Source organism: Dreissena polymorpha, chromosome 6 (genome assembly GCF_020536995.1).
Source record: "Dreissena polymorpha isolate Duluth1 chromosome 6, UMN_Dpol_1.0, whole genome shotgun sequence".
NCBI classification, from domain to species: Eukaryota; Metazoa; Mollusca; class Bivalvia; order Myida; family Dreissenidae; genus Dreissena; species Dreissena polymorpha.
In genome coordinates, this window is record NC_068360.1 from 70,562,993 (window position 1) to 70,580,560 (window position 17,568).

At 36.3% G+C, this 17,568-nt stretch overlaps 1 protein-coding gene across 1 annotated transcript; it reads left to right on the forward strand.

Annotated features, from left to right (window-relative positions):
- The first annotated feature begins 5,380 nt into the window (after window positions 1-5,380).
- LOC127833283 (uncharacterized) lies at window positions 5,381-13,788 on the forward strand. The gene is made up of 2 exons (XM_052358454.1): window positions 5,381-5,525; window positions 9,288-13,788. The coding sequence occupies exon 2, from the start codon at window positions 9,818-9,820 to the stop codon at window positions 11,555-11,557; it is 1,740 nt and encodes a 579-aa protein (XP_052214414.1). The 5' UTR covers window positions 5,381-5,525; window positions 9,288-9,817; the 3' UTR covers window positions 11,558-13,788.
- Window positions 13,789-17,568: the final 3,780 nt, after the last annotated feature.

Consider the following 17,568-nt stretch of genomic DNA (forward strand, 5'->3'; position numbering starts at 1 on the left):
GCATACTTTTCGCGCGCTTTTGTCGGGACAAAGGAAATACATGATGCTAGAATTTGTAAACGTCTCTTTAACATTAAACAATCGGGAGTGTGTTTCGGATTACAAATTATTATTCTCATTTGGGAATAAAACAAAACATTTATATTTGTTTTATATTTACAATGATTTCAATATTAATTTTGTTAAAACCCTTTACGCGGCGAAAAAATGTTTTTATAATATTATGCATGAAAAGCACGATTACCTGGAGGATTACACCCGGTTGCTATTATCAGTCTCTTAAGTAACTGGCCACGATTTTATCGTGAAGGAGATCACTGTCGGGACCAATTCGTGCGGTAGGTATTCAAAGCCATAAAACTGCAATAAACCGATTAAATTATCGAGTTATAGTGACACGGGAGTTATTCACGCATAACTGATTCACAACTGTTCCCATCTTAAGTGCATTGGGGCCATACAACGCGCATTCAGTAAACAATGAATCATGAGAATGATTCTTTTTCATTGACTTGATTCTGATGATGATGATATTGATGATGATTAGAAAGATGAATATAATATTTTTTTGAATGAAAATGTTGTCTTATAGCTGATTTTAGAAAGGAAGAAATAAAATTATTTTAAATCTATACATTGTTTAGTACATGTACACATATTTACCATTTTGTTTATACAAAATTGAACAGTTAGCCATGCACTCATCAACTCCAGACTCCCTATGACCCAACCCCCTCTTAAGAGGCCACCCCGCTTAAGCAGCCAGTTTGGCTGTTTCCCTTGACTGGCTGCTTAAGAGGGGTTGGACTGAAAATATAATTTCAATTTTTTGAAAAGAGATTTGAACATTTCTGCCTGAATGTAATTGCATATTTTTATTGACTTGGGAATCGTTCAAAAAGTTAACGACACACACAAGTTAAGTCGACGTCCTACTATACTTTTTTGAACTGAATGAAATCTGCAATAGCGGTTTCAAACTGATTTTTGAAAACGCCTGTATAAAAATGAAGTTTAGATCTCTGTATAGACATTCATAATTATGTATTGAATTTCGCATTTATCTACATAATGTATACGTGCATGGGAGTGGATTGTCAACGGTCTACCTAGGTATCGAATTGTACGATTACAAACGGTTATCATGCATGAAAAGACCAACTGGTGGGAGTGGAAAAGAGTGGTATTGGATGTCGTTTTCTGAAAATCAGTAGGAGCATCGGAATGTTAACCCATTTATGCCTAGTGGACTCTTCTCATCCTTCTAAATTGGATCAATTTATTCCAAAATTAGGGATGTCTAGTATATTTATTTCTATATTTAGAATATTTCTTACAGAGATTCCGTTAAGCAAATAGCGCAGACCCCGATGAGACGCCGCATCATGCGGCGTCTCATCTGGGTCTACGCTGTTTGCCAAGGCCTTTTTTTCTAGACGCTAGGCATAAATGGGTAAAGCTTTATATTTTGTGAAAACGTGTGTAAATTGATTAATGTCTCGCCTTCCAAATATAAAAAGCGTTGATTATGTTAAGCCTACATTAAAAACGACAAATTAACCCGTCAAATGACAAAAATGGCGCAATTACAACTATTACGTGCCATTGTTTTGCCGTTCTGACATTCCTGTTGGCGACCACAAAACCCGCCAACACGCTAGATATATGTGGTAGATACACAGATAAGAGCCCGATATTAACATACCATAATTATTTCATGTATCAAAAATATCATTTATGCAAATCTGTACAGAGGATTTGACAAACAACACATTGTATTTTAACAACGATGAAAGCTATACAATAAAATATTGTACCAGTTGTCAAATTAGCAATTTAAACGACTTAAGTTAGATTTCAATAAGAAGTCAATATTATATTCACACAAACGAAATATCACGCATTGATAACGAATATTTTAGGAATGTGGTTTAACAATATTCAATATATATATATATATATATATATATATATATATATATATATATATATATATATATATATATATATATATGAATCTTCCGGAGGTGGCTCGATGAGGGCCGGAGAGATAATACTATTCGGTCGGTGATTCGAGTGGGAGTTCTCAACGGACCATTATTCAATGCCATCTTGATTACAGTTTAAGTCAATTTATAACATTGATTTTTTTCATATTCTTATATGTTAACGTACACACAAATCTGTATTTTAATGTTTTGTTTTCAATGCGAACATATTTTATTGATTATTTTACTATAAGTTATTTGCATGTTAAACACGTTTGCATTTTGGTGAGTCCGAGGTTCAAGTATTCTGATAGAGGCTCTTAAAGCATAGGCGGATCCAGGGGGGGGGGGGTGGGGGGGAGGCGGACGCGGCGTACCCCCCCCCCCCCTAAAATCTCCAAAGTAAAGTCAATTCATTTGATGTTATTTAAACTTGTCAAAGCCTCCAAAATCACTAAAATCGTGGAGCTTCCGGGGGGGGGGGGCTTCGCCCACTGGACCCCCAAAACTTTAAACTATGCACTTTTTTGGCATTATAAGAAGGTACTGTGATGAAAGTATATAAGGCGTGACATGCTCGAGAGGTGGTTGTCAAAGCCTTCAAAATCATTAAAATCGTGAAGCTTCAGGGGAGGGGGGCTTTGCCCCCCTGGACTCCCTAAACGATAAACTATGCATTTTGTGGCATTATTAGAAGGTACTTTGGTGAAAGTATATAAGGCGTGACATGCTCGAGAAGTGGTTGTCAAAGCCTTCAAAATCACTAAAATCGTGGAGCTTCTGGGGGGCTTCGCCTCCCTGGACCCCCCAAAACTATAAACTATGCACTTTTTTGGCATTATAAGAAGGTACTTTGATGAAAGTATATAAGGCGTGACATGCTCGAGAAGTGGTTGTCAAAGCCTTCAAAATCATTAAAATCGTGAAGCTTCCGGGGGCTTCGCCCCCCTGGACCCCCTAAACGACAAACTATGCACTTTTTATCATTATAAGAAGGTACGTTGATGAAAGTAAAAGGCGTGACATGCTCGAGAAGTGGTTGTCAAAGCCTTCGAAATCACTAAAATCGTGAAGCTTACGGTGGGCATCGCCCCTTGGACACCCTAGCAGAGCTTTGCCCTGCACCCGCCAGGGGCCCTAGCGGCCCCTTGACCCCCCAGCAAATCTTTCAATATCCCGCCCCCTAACCAGAAATCCTGGATCCGCCCCTGCTTAAAGCAATTCATTATCCAGTAATGTTAATTCGAAAAATCCTCTTTTACCAATTGTGTCTTGTTCTGAGAAAACTGGGCATAATGCATGTGCGTAAAGTGTCGTCCCAGATTAGCCTGTGCAGTCCGCACAGGCTAATCAGGGACGACACTTTCCGCATAAACTTGATTTTCGGCAAGGAGGGACTTCCTTGAAACTAAAAATACCATAAAAGCGGAAAGTGTCGTCCCTGATTAGCCTGTGCGGACTGCACAGGCTAATCTGGGACGACACTTTACGCACATGCATTAAGCCCAATTTTCTCAGAACAAGACACAATTGATGACTCTTATACAATCTGAAAAGGTTCTTCAATTCAATGACTATACATAGGTTGGTTTTTCTTTTCAATCTCAAGAACCTACATTGTATATGGTATATGTCAATAATAATAGGCTTATACAATTGCTGTTATCTACCTGTCGATAACCTTCAAACAATATAGCGAGGCAGATAACAAAAGCAAACATTGTAACATTGTTGTTTGAAGTTTATCTGATCATTTACTGGCTACCACATACAAAGGACATGTACTTAAATTGTCGGTCAAGTTTTGTGTACCGAACACGTACAGAGAGCACGAATACATGGTAATCGCATACGGTTCATAATACAGCTAAATGTGAAGTTATAAAACTCGGTCACCGTGGCGTAGTGGATATAGTGTCCGCCTAGCGTCCGGCAGGTCATGGGTTCGATCCCCACTGTGGGGGCGTTCTTAAGATCTTCCCCATTGGCACCAAGTACTGGTTCTAGTCCAAGGAAACGGACTGGAGAACGTTTAAAATAAGCCTAAGGCATTCGATGCAATCGAGCTAAAATAAATAGGTTTAAACTAAGTCACAAAAATCGGAAGATTGATGGGCATAGATCTACACAATATCGCAAAATATTGAACGAAGTTGTTAAAAGGCTGGTTTTTCATACATTTGATTTCTGAATGTGTTGTCTTTCATTTCAAATAAGACGATATCATACAGAACAATATCAACATGTGCTAATTTATCTTATGCCCGCCTTATTTTATTGCCGGGTGAATTTTTTTTTGTCTTTAAACTAAAGGACAATTATTAGTTCGTTTTCAATTATTTGAAAGTATTGACTATCCTTTAAAGTTTTTTTAACAGTTGACATGTTTATACTTCACTTTCGTTTTAATTAATTAGAAAACCATGGTTTAAAATGGATTTAAATATGTTTGATTTGAAATGTTTGTTTTATATAGCACGAGATATGAAGATAATTTACGAGATTAGGCGGCCACACATAACTGATAATTCCGATACTGATAGCTTGTTAGCGCATTATACTTAGGTGGGATTCCAGGTTCTTTATCGCATGAGTTGTTGGAAAACCATTCGTGAGTCATCGCTATTTTTTCAAAAAGCGAAAATACATGTTCTTTTTCAGAATGTATAGACTGGTTATTACGGAATACCGTTAGAGCCATCGTGGTTACACATTAAAATCAAGAGGGCGAGTATGCGAGAACACGATAGTACGATGGCGACAATGGGACAATACGATGACGACAGTGCGACAATACGATGGCGATAGTACGATGGCGACAATGCGAGAACGCGATAGCACGATGACGACGATGCGACAATACGATGACGACAATTCGATAGTACGATGGCGAGAATGCGAGAACGCGATTGTACGATGACGACAATGCGACAGTGCGATGACGACAGTGCGACAATACGCTGGCGACAGTGCGATAGTACGATGGCGACAATGCGACAATGCAAAAACGCGATAGCACGATGACGACAATGCGACAATACGATGACGACAGTGCGACAATACGATGGCGACTGTGCGATAGTACGATGGCGACAATGCGATGATACGATGGCGACAGTACGATATGACTATCACATTGTCGCCAGCGTACTATCGCACTGTCGCCATCGTATTGTCGCACTGTCGCATTGTCGTCATCGTACTATCGCGTTCTCGCATTCTCGCCATCGTACTATCGCATTGTCGCCATCGTATTGTCGCACTGTCGTCATCGTATTGTCGCATTGTCGCCATCGTACTATCGCGTTCTCGCATTCTCGCCCTCTGGATGTTAATGTGTAATCACGATGGCACGTACGGTATTCCGTAGGTTATCGGCCAACTATCCTTATTTTTGGAAAATGATAGAATCACGTCAGAGCAATTCGATATCCCGCAGTACCCAGTTGAATATTCAGAGTTCACTTTATATCTGTATGCGTTGGAAAAATGACGTGTTAATGTTACAAAGAAGGATAACAAAGACTATTCCATAATGTAAGTGCTAAATTAATTGCTTATTGTTTAGACACTGTATCCTTTAAAATTATAACAAACAAATAATGTATACAATAAAAATTACATATCATCAGTTGATTTCATACGCATAATCAATTAGATTATAATACTGTCACGGTATTAAAGTAACATTAATATTTAAAATCAACGAATATTTCGCAAAATATATTTCAACGCTAGATATGGTATGGTAACATAGGTTTAACGAGATACAAAATGATATCTATTCATACGACACACGAACACTAACTTGGTGCATGATCATGTGTTGAATATATTATCCTGCGAAAATAAAAAAGAGCATTTTGTATCTTGTTAAATCTATGTTACCAGACTACATCTAGCGTTGTAATTTTCGCTATTGCTATAAGGAACATTGATTGTTTATGTGTTAACTTTAGTTTTCAAAATATTCGTTGATTGGGGGGGGGGGGGTTATGGGCTTTAAAATGTTTTAAGCCCATTCACAATGTCAACAATGCTTTGTATAAGATTTTTATAACTGTTATTATGAATCTTCTTATGTTTGCTTCGTCTGAGAATATTATGTGAGTTTTTGATAAAGATCAAGTTTATAATGCGATGCTCAGAATCATGGTAGCTCGAGGCTTTACCAGATGAAAATGGATAGTATAACAACTTTATAAACTTTAGCTTTATATTATCGCTATTTTTAGATCACACTCGGGTTTTTCCAAAAAATGGGGAATCTGTTGTTTTTTTTTTCAACTACTGAAGAACAAAATTGTGAAAATGCGATATTTGATAGTTATTAATGGAAAAAGGAGGAAATAATAGGATAAATAGAATATTATGTGAGTTTTGGATAAAGCCGAGCGCTACCATGGTGCTGAGCCTCGCATGATAAACTTAGTCTTTATCCAAAACTCTCATTATATTCTCTATATGCCTTTTCGATTTAATATAAAGAGGTGAACATCCAGTTGCTCCAACAGTATTGCATTCCCATTATACACACGTTCGTGGTCATTAATTTATGGCAAGTAACTAATTTTCAAAACAGTACGACACAATGCGAAACAACATACACACATTGTAGAATAAAGCCGGGGTCACCGCCTTGGAACGGTCAACGCTTAAGCACTGGGGTTTAAACCGGTTTTATAGCGCTCAACCTTACAGCAATATTCAATATACAAATAAGTGTAAATAAAATGTAACCTCATAGCACTGCAAGTCAAATTAAACATTAAAAAAAGGGAATAAAAACGCATTCAATTTAATTACCATTTAATTACTCAATGGTAGGAAGGAGACCAGAACAACTGAGTAACAACTTTTTGAGGAACGATGAAATGTAATTACGAACAAGCGTCAACTAAATCCCTTCTGTTTATGCCCCCCTTCGAAGAAGAGGGGGTACATTGCTTTCCACATGTCGGTCCACCAGATGGTTTCCGGATGATAACTCAAGAACGCGTAGGCCTAGGATCATGAAACTTCATAGGTACATTGATCATGGCTGTCAGATGACCCCTATTGATTTTCAGGTCACTAGGTCAAAGGTCAAGGTCACAGTGACTCGAAATAGTAAAATGGTTTCCGGATGATAACTCAAGAATGCTTAGGCCTAGCATCATGAAACTTATAGCCACATTGATCATGACTGGCAGATGACCCCTATTGATTTTTAGGTCACTAGGTCAAAGGTCAAGGTCACAGTGACTCTAAACAGTAAAATGGTTTCCGGATGATAAGTCAAGAATGCTTACGCCTAGGATCATGAAACTTCATAGGCACATTGATCATGACTGGCAGATGACCCCTATTGATTTTCAGGTCACTAGGTCAAAGGTCAAGGTCACAGTGACTCGATATAGTAAACTGGTTTCCGGATGATAACTCAAGAATGCTTACACCTAGGATCATGAAACTTCATAGGTACATTGATCATGACTGGCTGATGACCCCTATTGATTTTCAGGTCACTAGGTTAAAGGTCAAGGTCACAGTGACAAAAACATATTCACACAATGGCTGCCACTACAACTGACAGCCCATATGGGGGGGGGGGCTTGCATGTTTTACAAAGAGCCCTTGTTACAAAAAGATTTAAGAATATAGCATCATAAAGTTAATTTTTCAGATCATCATCGCGCAAATACAGGAAGAAGCCGCAATATTGGATGTAAAAGATCCATATTACATGGCTTGGTTGTTTATGTGACTGTAATATACTATGAAAATAAATGTAAAAGAAAATGATTGTATTACCTGAAAAGAATAACCGTATAGACTGAGGCAATAATTTTTCAACACGAAATTTATCCTAGTTATGATAAAAAGCTGCGTGATCTATACACGTATATATTATTCAAGTAAATAAAACGAAGCTTAACAATAAATCGATCGAGAAATGCCCGTCAGAGAGAAAAAAATCAAATCTAGCTGTTTAGTTTTCGAAAATTCTAACATAAAATCTCTTTCATAACAATATAAAAATAGATCAACTATAAGTGGCGCACAATTAGTAACCATAGGAACACCGATAATTTGTTTCAATATTTTACCATTAAATTCAACAAACAAATTATCCAGAAGAAAGGTAAGTGCTGCACAAAAGTCAAGACAAGTCCAGATGGTGTATTTATGTAATATCTGATTAGTAAAAAAGCTGTTTTAGTGTTTAAAGCAAGATAAGAACACTTGCAAATGCTTTTTATTTCAAGAAATATTAATATTCCAATTAATGTATATAATAGTTGCTTTGTATAAACCGTTCAAATGTGCTCACCCATTGTTGCATTAAGTTTTGTTTTGTTGTCTGTATTTTAGTCTAAAGTGAGATTTCCCTTGATTTAAGCCAAATTTCAGTTTCCTTCAACAAAAGATCAGCGGATGCTCACAAGAGTAATGGCGATGTCAGATGTGTGTGCGTGTGTGTAGACGTAATGTTCCTATATGTTAAGAACAACCGTTACACAGGCTTGATTACCTATATTCACACGACAAACACAAACACATATGAATATTGTCACGTTATAGCAATATTTAATGCGAAGCATTGGATGTGAAAACCACTTAAAAACAGCTCATATATGAAACAAACAATTAACTGATTTAAACCTTGTATGATAAATGCTGGTTTCAAGTAAAATGTGTGTCTTTCTAGGATGAAATAGAATTTATTTCCTCAATTCTGGGTATATTACTTGGGATACCGATGATTGTGTCACTTCCATATTTTCGATATTAAGCATTGTGAAAAAATACATAGAATGTATACAAACAAAAAGAACGCACAAAAATAAGTATCGACGGATAAACACTCGAAAAAGTAAAAACAAAACGATAACAGGAGAGTCTTCAAATGAAAAATGATTTAGTATACGACTTATTAAGTTTAAGTGACATGAACTCTCTTATATGTTAGAGGCAAGTGCCTAACCAGTATAGGAATATATACGCGCCACAGTAAAATCGCTTAGCAGTGCATCTCGATAAATTTCAATATAAGTGAAATTGGATATATAATTGATTTGATCATATAGTAAACCGTTTGAGTTATATATTTGTATACTCAGTTTTGTATCCAGTAGGTATAAAAGTAAAATAAGAAAAAACAATTTTCGCTCTTCCTGATATATTTCGTGGGTTTTATCTCATTTGTGCAATATTACATAATATTCATATGATAAACGTGACCAAACTGACTATCCTTATTTTTAGATGTTAGTGGAACAAACAAGATTGATTTGGTCTTATTGATATATATTTCAGACATATAAAATGGGTCGTGGATTTCAACGAGGAAGAGGTTTGGAAAAAGGTCGAGGAAGACACCAGGCTAAGTATGCTAGAAAAAAAAATATCTATAACAAATATGATGGGTTTCAAAGAGCTAGAGGTCGCGGTATTTCGGAAAGAGATCGAGGAAAAAACCAAGCAAAGTATGTAGGTGGAAAATCAGATACGTCGCTCATGCATAAGGGAATAACACAGCACGATAGACCTTTAAATTGCTACACAGACCTGGACATGCCTGTCGATGAGCCGGAGAACACTTTAGAGGACATACGAATAGGTAATCCTAGGTTAACGCATGAAGTAGAGTTGGAAAGAAGAACAGAAGAGCAACAGCATGAACGTTCTGTTTACAATGGCCAGAGAACAGAATTGAGGGGCAAACGGGTAAACAAACAGAACCAAACGCACGAAAGAAGAACTGATTACCAGAGAGATGCAGTAAGCTGCAAGCTGTGAACGCTTTTCATGGAGATCTGAGACGTTACATACGTCAAAAGAAATGTATGCAGTTTCCTGATAATGAAGACAGACCAATGCGATCTGGCCATGACACGGATGATCGAAAACACGAAGATGTCATATCCTATAAAAGGGATCGGTCGATCGACGGAAGAGAAGAAGACAGACCAGTTGGCTGCTTTGACATAAAATCAAACGATTTATCTTTCGACCAAGATTGTTTGGCTAGAGAAGGAAACGATAGACATGTTCATGAACTTAATTTACAAATTGACAGAGATGACAACGTACGCGATAATTACAATAATCGGTTGAATGACAGAAAATCAAACAAGAGTCATCTCGATGAACGGAATAGTTTGCATGACAAAATAAATACCAACAGTTCAAATTCTTCATATGGAAGTCGACAAAGTTTCAAAGAAAACCTTGACATGCATCAAAGCCATGATCGAGATTTTTCAATCATAAGACATTCAAATTTTGGAGACCATGAAAGCAATAGAATGTACGGAGAAAGAAAAAATAATGAAAGTCAAAGTACTTTGTATGATGACCGTACAAAGTCTTATGAAAGAGATGAAATAAACAGCAGGCTTTTTCATGAACGATGTTTTCCTATTTACAGACATGGAGAAGTTAGCGATGACGAAGGTATAAGATATTTTGAAAAAAGCGGTAAAAGAGGCAGTTCTCATGGTTCAAATTATGACTTTAGGGGAGGGAACAACGGACGAAAATATAATACTGAACGAGTATTTAAACGAGCAAGACATGAACATATAAGAGTTGATGAACGTGGGCATGAAAACTTATTGCATGTAAGAGTTGATGACGAAGACATGTTCTTGCCAAGACGAAGCCCCCTCAACCCCGTTAAAGATTATAGTTTGAATGGACACTCAGGACGAAACGACGCAGTAAAACATGAAACATACATTTCCAAATGGGATGCTGAAAAATACGAAGCTAGAAGGCATATTAAGGAAGATTCACAAAGAGAAAGGCGAGAAGATTTTAGAAGTTTTGACAACCACTATTTTTCAAGTCGGCTCAGCGGATATGATCAAGTACGTGACCCACATGTTGAAGTACGTGACCCACATGTTGAACATGTTACCCACATGTTGACAGCAAACGAGGAGGGTAGAGGATGTGATAACATGAGATTCGACGACCGAAATCATTTGCCGGATGCTTATTTAAATAGTTCTGATGCTGTACCGCTTGATCACATGAAGAATTCAGTTAATGGTTTCGGTGAAGGGAATAGCAGCTCTCGCGACCTATATACTGAAATAAGAGACCAGTTGAGTGTCGAAGAGCTTCAAAGAGGTCAGACTGGTGATCCATTTAACGATCGAGTTTTTTTGAGTAATGTGCAACGCAAAATACACGATGAAGAACTAAAAATTCACACAGAACTTCGCGACTTTTACACAGACACTGAACTAGAGGGGAACAGAAGCACTCAGTCTTGTTTAATTGACGAGACTTCATCAGGGAATCATTGTCCAGCGGAATTGTTACAGACACAGGGTGGTAGTCACGCATCACGAAAACGTAAAAGAGATTTTGATTCCAAAATTGTAAAGAATACCAACCGAAAACGGAAGTCACGTTCAGAAATTAGGAAAGGTATACGAACTAATGAAAACGACAGGAGATCGCCAGCCGGTAATGATGACCAACGGTTTATTACGGAAGAGAAAACGTTCGTGCAAAAAATGTTTAAAGACACTGGTATCAAATTTATAGACGATGGAATTGAAATTCCAAAGTAAACATCAAAATCTGTCAGACGTATACGAAAACCACACGGCACGATCATGTTTGTAAAGATCTTCATATCTGCAAGTTCTTCATGATTGGGCGATGCAATAATGGAAATGGATGTCCTTTTTTGCATGATCTTCGTCATGTTCGCAATAATTTAGTTTTAAAAAGAAAGAGCATTGACAAACTTCCGGATAGCATCGTGCTTGAACTATGCAGGCACATAGAAAACCGAAACTGGACCACACTTCCTATCGTCTGCAAATTCTATAATAATGAAGGCGCCTGCAAGCATGGCGACGGATGTCAACATTTACACATTTGCAAGTTTTACATCGAGGACGACTGCAAATTCGGCGAAGCATGCAAAAGAAATCATAAGTTTCAAAGTTTGCAGACGAGAAATGTACTAGAAAACTTCGGTATTGAAAATATTCAAGAGGAAGAAATAAAGTTCATCATGCAGATGGCTGTCAACAATAGGCGTGCGTATGAAGTGAAACACGGCAGCAATAGTCCTATCGCAATAGTCCTATAGAGACCTTTTTGACGCACACTTTAGATAGAAGTGGACATTTTTTCGAAATAATCCATATACATATTCAAAACAATAAAGAAACAAAACACCCACACACAACGCAACAAACACAATAAAAACCACTAACATGCATGCACGCACGCAATCACACACACACACACTCAACGACAAAAAAGTTTATACCAAGAACGATTGTTTTAATTCCTTGCAAGTAGCAACATAAGATAGATAGTTACACGTCTAGAAAGAAATTAGTTCCATTCGTATGTAAATATGAAACATAACAAAGAAAAATTTAACCTACTCCTGCACTGCATACGTAGGTGTTAGCGATATTTACTTATAACTTTTAATTATATTATTGAATTATTGATTTGAAGTCATTTTAGTCATTTGTTACTTTTCATACAAATGAAAGTAACGGGACTTATATAACAGTAACTTAAGTACATTTGATGGACATGATATAAATTAAAAAAGTTATTTTCATTCATTTCGTTTTCATGTTTATTTGTTTCTTAAATCTAAGATGTCTCTTTCAATATTGCTCATGCAATCTTTTTTGCGATTTTTTATAAATGTTAATAGTTAAATTACTAATAATGTATAATAATTAATAATGTTTAAATATAATGATTTGTTTTACCATATACATATGTTTATTTTTTAAGCACTGTAAGGTCAAACGCGATTTGAAGAATAAGGGGAAAATGGCCGGTAAGTTAATGAAGGTAAAGAATGAAAATACATGTGTCTATAATGCTGTATATTATAACATAAATTGCCTGCGAATGTGTCCATCAACTAAACTGCATCTTTTGGTGAACACCGGGTGGATCTACACTGAAGTTTGAGATTGAAGATTTCTCCTGGCGAAGACTTTTCTTCTTCAACGGTTGAAGGCGCGGTTGAAGGCGTATTCTATTTCAGCGAGCAATTTCATAATTGAATGTTATAAATGTAAAATGCTCAACTCTGTTACACAAACCGTGATGTAACTTTTTTGAAAATAATAAAGGAACACGTCGTTTTGATGCTAGGATTCCCTTTAAGTGAAAAATAGTAATTGCATGAAAGTGTTTCGTGTGTACGAACTTCGGTATTGACAAGCGAACGAAGACGCAGTGGATCAGCCTACGCTCCGAAGACCCACGAGACAAGAGGCAAAAACCCTGGCATATGATACTTTACACACATAAATATATGGTACAGAGTTATATGTTGTTAGATTCAGTCTTTTGGCCTGTGTTCATCCAGTCATGTACTGTAATGCCGTTCTTGTATTGTCCAGTAAGAATGTGAGCAATGCAATCATCATGATTTCCTTAAGTCAGAAAGTAACAAATAATACGTGCTAGAGATTGCATATCCCGTACAATGTCGACTTTTAAAATTGGTCTGTCGCAAGACAAACTTTATCATACTTAGCATTTCAAGTAAAGTCAATATTTTACTTATTATGGATCATTCGTCCAATCTGATGAGATTGAACATATTAAACTTGTATTTTTTTCTACATCAAAAGAGGAACATTTTTATTACTGTGATAATGTAAACGTGCATTTTGGAATATTGTATTGGTGGTCGCAATGTTCTGACATGTTGTAATTCTAAATCATTTGTGAAAGTTTTCTGTTCTGTGTATATAAATATTCCTGCCTATATACTTTCGGTCGTCTACAAATAAAACCCCAAACCTTGTGACGATGTTTTGTTGAGTCCATACCCTAACCCAACTACACTTTTTTGGCGCGTTAATTGTGGAAAGTGTCTACCAACCTTTTTCGCAGCCTTTATACAGGCTAGTGTCGGATATTGGAACATGGAACAAGGAACATGCTTGTAACAATTGCCATCATTGGCGTCGCTCTGGAGAGCGGCGACTAGTATGTAATGCATTTTGTTCGCTTCTGGGAGGAGAAGTTATTTTACGGATCGATGTATATATTTTTGTTTTAAGAATATCTTGCATAGTGGTGATTTTTTTTGTAAATTAGTGTAAATAAGTACTGCATTTGTGCCTATTACATTTATTACAACATTTATTGCCAATAATGCAAATTGTTTTAATTAATAACTGACCCACAACTGATCACAGGGGAAAGATCACAGGACTGGGCAAATACGCGAAACTTCCTGGTTTTGTATAAAAACAAAACATAATCAAAATATTTTTTTTTTGTGGTTTTTCTAATTTGCTTATTTAGTGGAGAATCGATGTAGTACGATATTTGACGACCTTTCGCGCGAGCAAGTTTATTTGAAGGCGTACCGGAACAGTTCGGCGGCCGACAATTTTTGTTCAGTAAGGTTAATAAATATAATAAAGCTTTATTTGTGTAGACATTTTAAAATACATTTTACTACAATTGGACATTTTTATTAAAATATAGGATGCCGCGTGGTGACAACGTTAATTAAAATTTCTTACATACTTAAATATCTTATAAAAATACACGTGTTTTTATATTAACAAATAAATGCAAACACCACATCTATTATCCATGTATTTGTATGGTTGTCTATCATAGGCCCTAAGTACTATCCCTACCACATATTATTGATTGTAACAATGAGTTGCGGTAAAGGAAGCAGCCGCTTATCAAGAAGGAGCTGTGTCCCAGCAACCCGTTTCCCTAGAGTCAAGCACTCTCGGAGTTGTTTTTTTTTAAGAAACACGTATTACTATCCAGGTGGTATGGGCGGTATGGGCCCTTTAGCATTATCCGACCATTACGTCCATAGTTATCTTCCTTAGAATTTGAGAAATTTTGAAATCGTTGTTCGAAGTGCAAAATTTTCATCCGATTGTTCCCAAACTTGCACAGGTTTTTTATCAATGAGGACCCAACCCAAACTCTATTTGAGCTATATCGGACCATAAGTACAGAATTTTGTCTCTTTGAATTTAAAAATAAAAGTGAAAAACTGCTTGGTTAGGTGATTATGTCAACATTTTTCATCAGATTCTTTCCAAACTTACAGTGTCTTCATATCAATGAGCATTTTTACCTCATTTTAAATGAGAAACATCGGGACAATAAGTCCTGATTTTTTCTATTAAATTTGACAAAATAAACAATTTCCACTTGTTTAAAGATTTCACAACTTTCGTCTGAATCTTTCTAAGCTTGTTAAGTGTTTTATATCAGTATTACTCGAACCCTATTGAAAATGATCTTTTACTGAATTTCAAAGTATTGTGAAATGCAGCTTCTTCATGCAATTTACAGTTTTCTTTCATTTTTTTTTTCAAACTTCACAGTGTTTTCATATCAATGAGTACTCAACCTCTATCGTAAATGAGCAACGTGAGCATAAGTTCAGAATCATCTCCCCTTGAAGTTGAGAAAAATATGAAATTACGCTTACAAGATGAAGCAGATTTTTTAAAACCTACACAGTTCTGTTCCATTAATGAAAACTGCACACGGATGCCAGTAAAAAAAAGAAAACCAATGTAAATAAAATGAACTATGAAATATTTGGGGGTTACAACACAAAATCATAGATAATGGTTATTTGGGGGTTATAACACAAAATTATAGAGAATAGTTTTACCAGTATCTTTTTCTATTTTGTTTAATATAATCGGCCAATATATTAATATTTACAGTAGAAAAAAAATCGTTTCATGTAACTTCATTGAGTGCCTTTTACACTGAAATTCCCGACGCCCTTTGATGCTTTGCATCAATACTTATCTTGTCTTTCAATTTGAACGACTTGCTAACAATCTATGTAAATCTATGTAAATATTGCGCAATGGTGGAGCTAGTTGCACACATCCGCGCACATAACACATACTGACAAAATAGACGGTTTTATATACATCGCTGAACTCTGTACAAACCCTTTATATTTAACATTTACAGTTGATTATTATATTAATTTAAATAATTATTGCAGGTAACCATACAAAGTATAGCTGTTTTTTATAACCGTGCGAAAGGAATCAGGAAGTTTAATATTCCATCTAAATAATCAAATTTACAAATACTTGAAAATGCTAAACATACCAATTTGCCGATGACATATACTGTACGTAACCTGTACACGATTTCTTCGAGGTTATGCGTCAACGGCTTAAACTGAATCGAATGTTGAAATTAAGCCGAGTAAGGAGTGTCGACACAAATTCAACATTGCTTAAATTGGCAGTCTTGATATCAAATTCTTTTATTGAGTCATGTTTTTTGAAAACTTAGCTTAATGCATGCGCGTAAAGTGTCGCGTAAAGTGTCGTCCCAAATTTGTCTTTGCAGTCCACATGGGCTTATCAGTGACGACACTTTCCGATTAAAATGGATTTTCGTTAAGAAGAGACTTACCCGGTAGTTTAAACTTAACATTCCTTAAAAACGGAAAGGTTCGCCCCTTTATAGCCTAGTCGGACTACACAGGCTTAATAATACACTTGACGTATTATTCCCAGCTTCCCAAGATCGAGGCTCAGTCAGTTTATGATTGTGTAAGACTGTATTGTTAATGCGAAGACCCACACTTGTATTTCAAGTTAATTTGTAAGCACAGCCCACGATTGCACATCTTTGTTAAACAAGAAATCAAAGCATGGTAAACATATTGCCATTATCAAGAATGCAAATCAAAAGGTATGCACAGAAGATTTCGAGGAATCTATTGCTCCTTGATTGTTAGTGAAAACGCCGCACTCGTTAAATGTTCAGTAACATGAGTATGGCATTGTGCTTTTGAGCGTATTTTCCGTACCCGGGGTAAATTATAGTATACGTGAGAATACCCGGGGTACTTTAAAGTTGTACCTGAGCCGACAACGGCCTATTGAGACAACCATTATGAATTATTGTCGGCTCAGGTACTACTTTAAAGTACCCCGGTACTCTACAGTATACTAAAAAATACCCGGTGTACGGAAAATATACTAAAAAGTACCCCGGAGTATTGCGGGTGCCTTTAAGCGTATTCTCCGTACTCTGCGTAAATTGTAGTATACGTAAGAGTTGGTAAAATGATTTTCAGTTATTAACATACTATATACATGCAAAGAATGGTAAGTGTCTTAGTGTACTTCAATGAATCTTACGTGTACAAGAAACATTTAAAAGGCGACTATTGTCGTGAAAATGGTTTTAATAATTATTCTTCGGTTTGACAAATTATTACCGTTCATTAGTCAAGAACAGTACCTCACCATTTTACATATGTGTATGATTATGGAATCTATTTGTGATGTTTCGCTAGAAAAAAATCTATATTCTATGCAAAAGTCGCGCATAAGGACAACAATCTGTATATCCTTACTACAAATTAAATTAGCATGCTAAATATTGAACACCCTTAGAACTGAATAAAGGTTTTATTCAAGAACAAATTCTAGTTTCATCCAAATTGTTCAACATCAAACGACCAAGAATTAAAACGGTTGACAATGTTATGCTTAACTTTCAAAAAGTGTACCTACAATTTTTGTCTTCTAGGATATTGTTTTCATAATTGTAT

Bases quoted from the DNA above. Each gene is read 5' to 3' on its own strand.
- LOC127833283 (XM_052358454.1), top strand. From the start codon at position 9,818: ATGCAGTTTCCTGATAATGAAGACAGACCAATGCGATCTGGCCATGAC.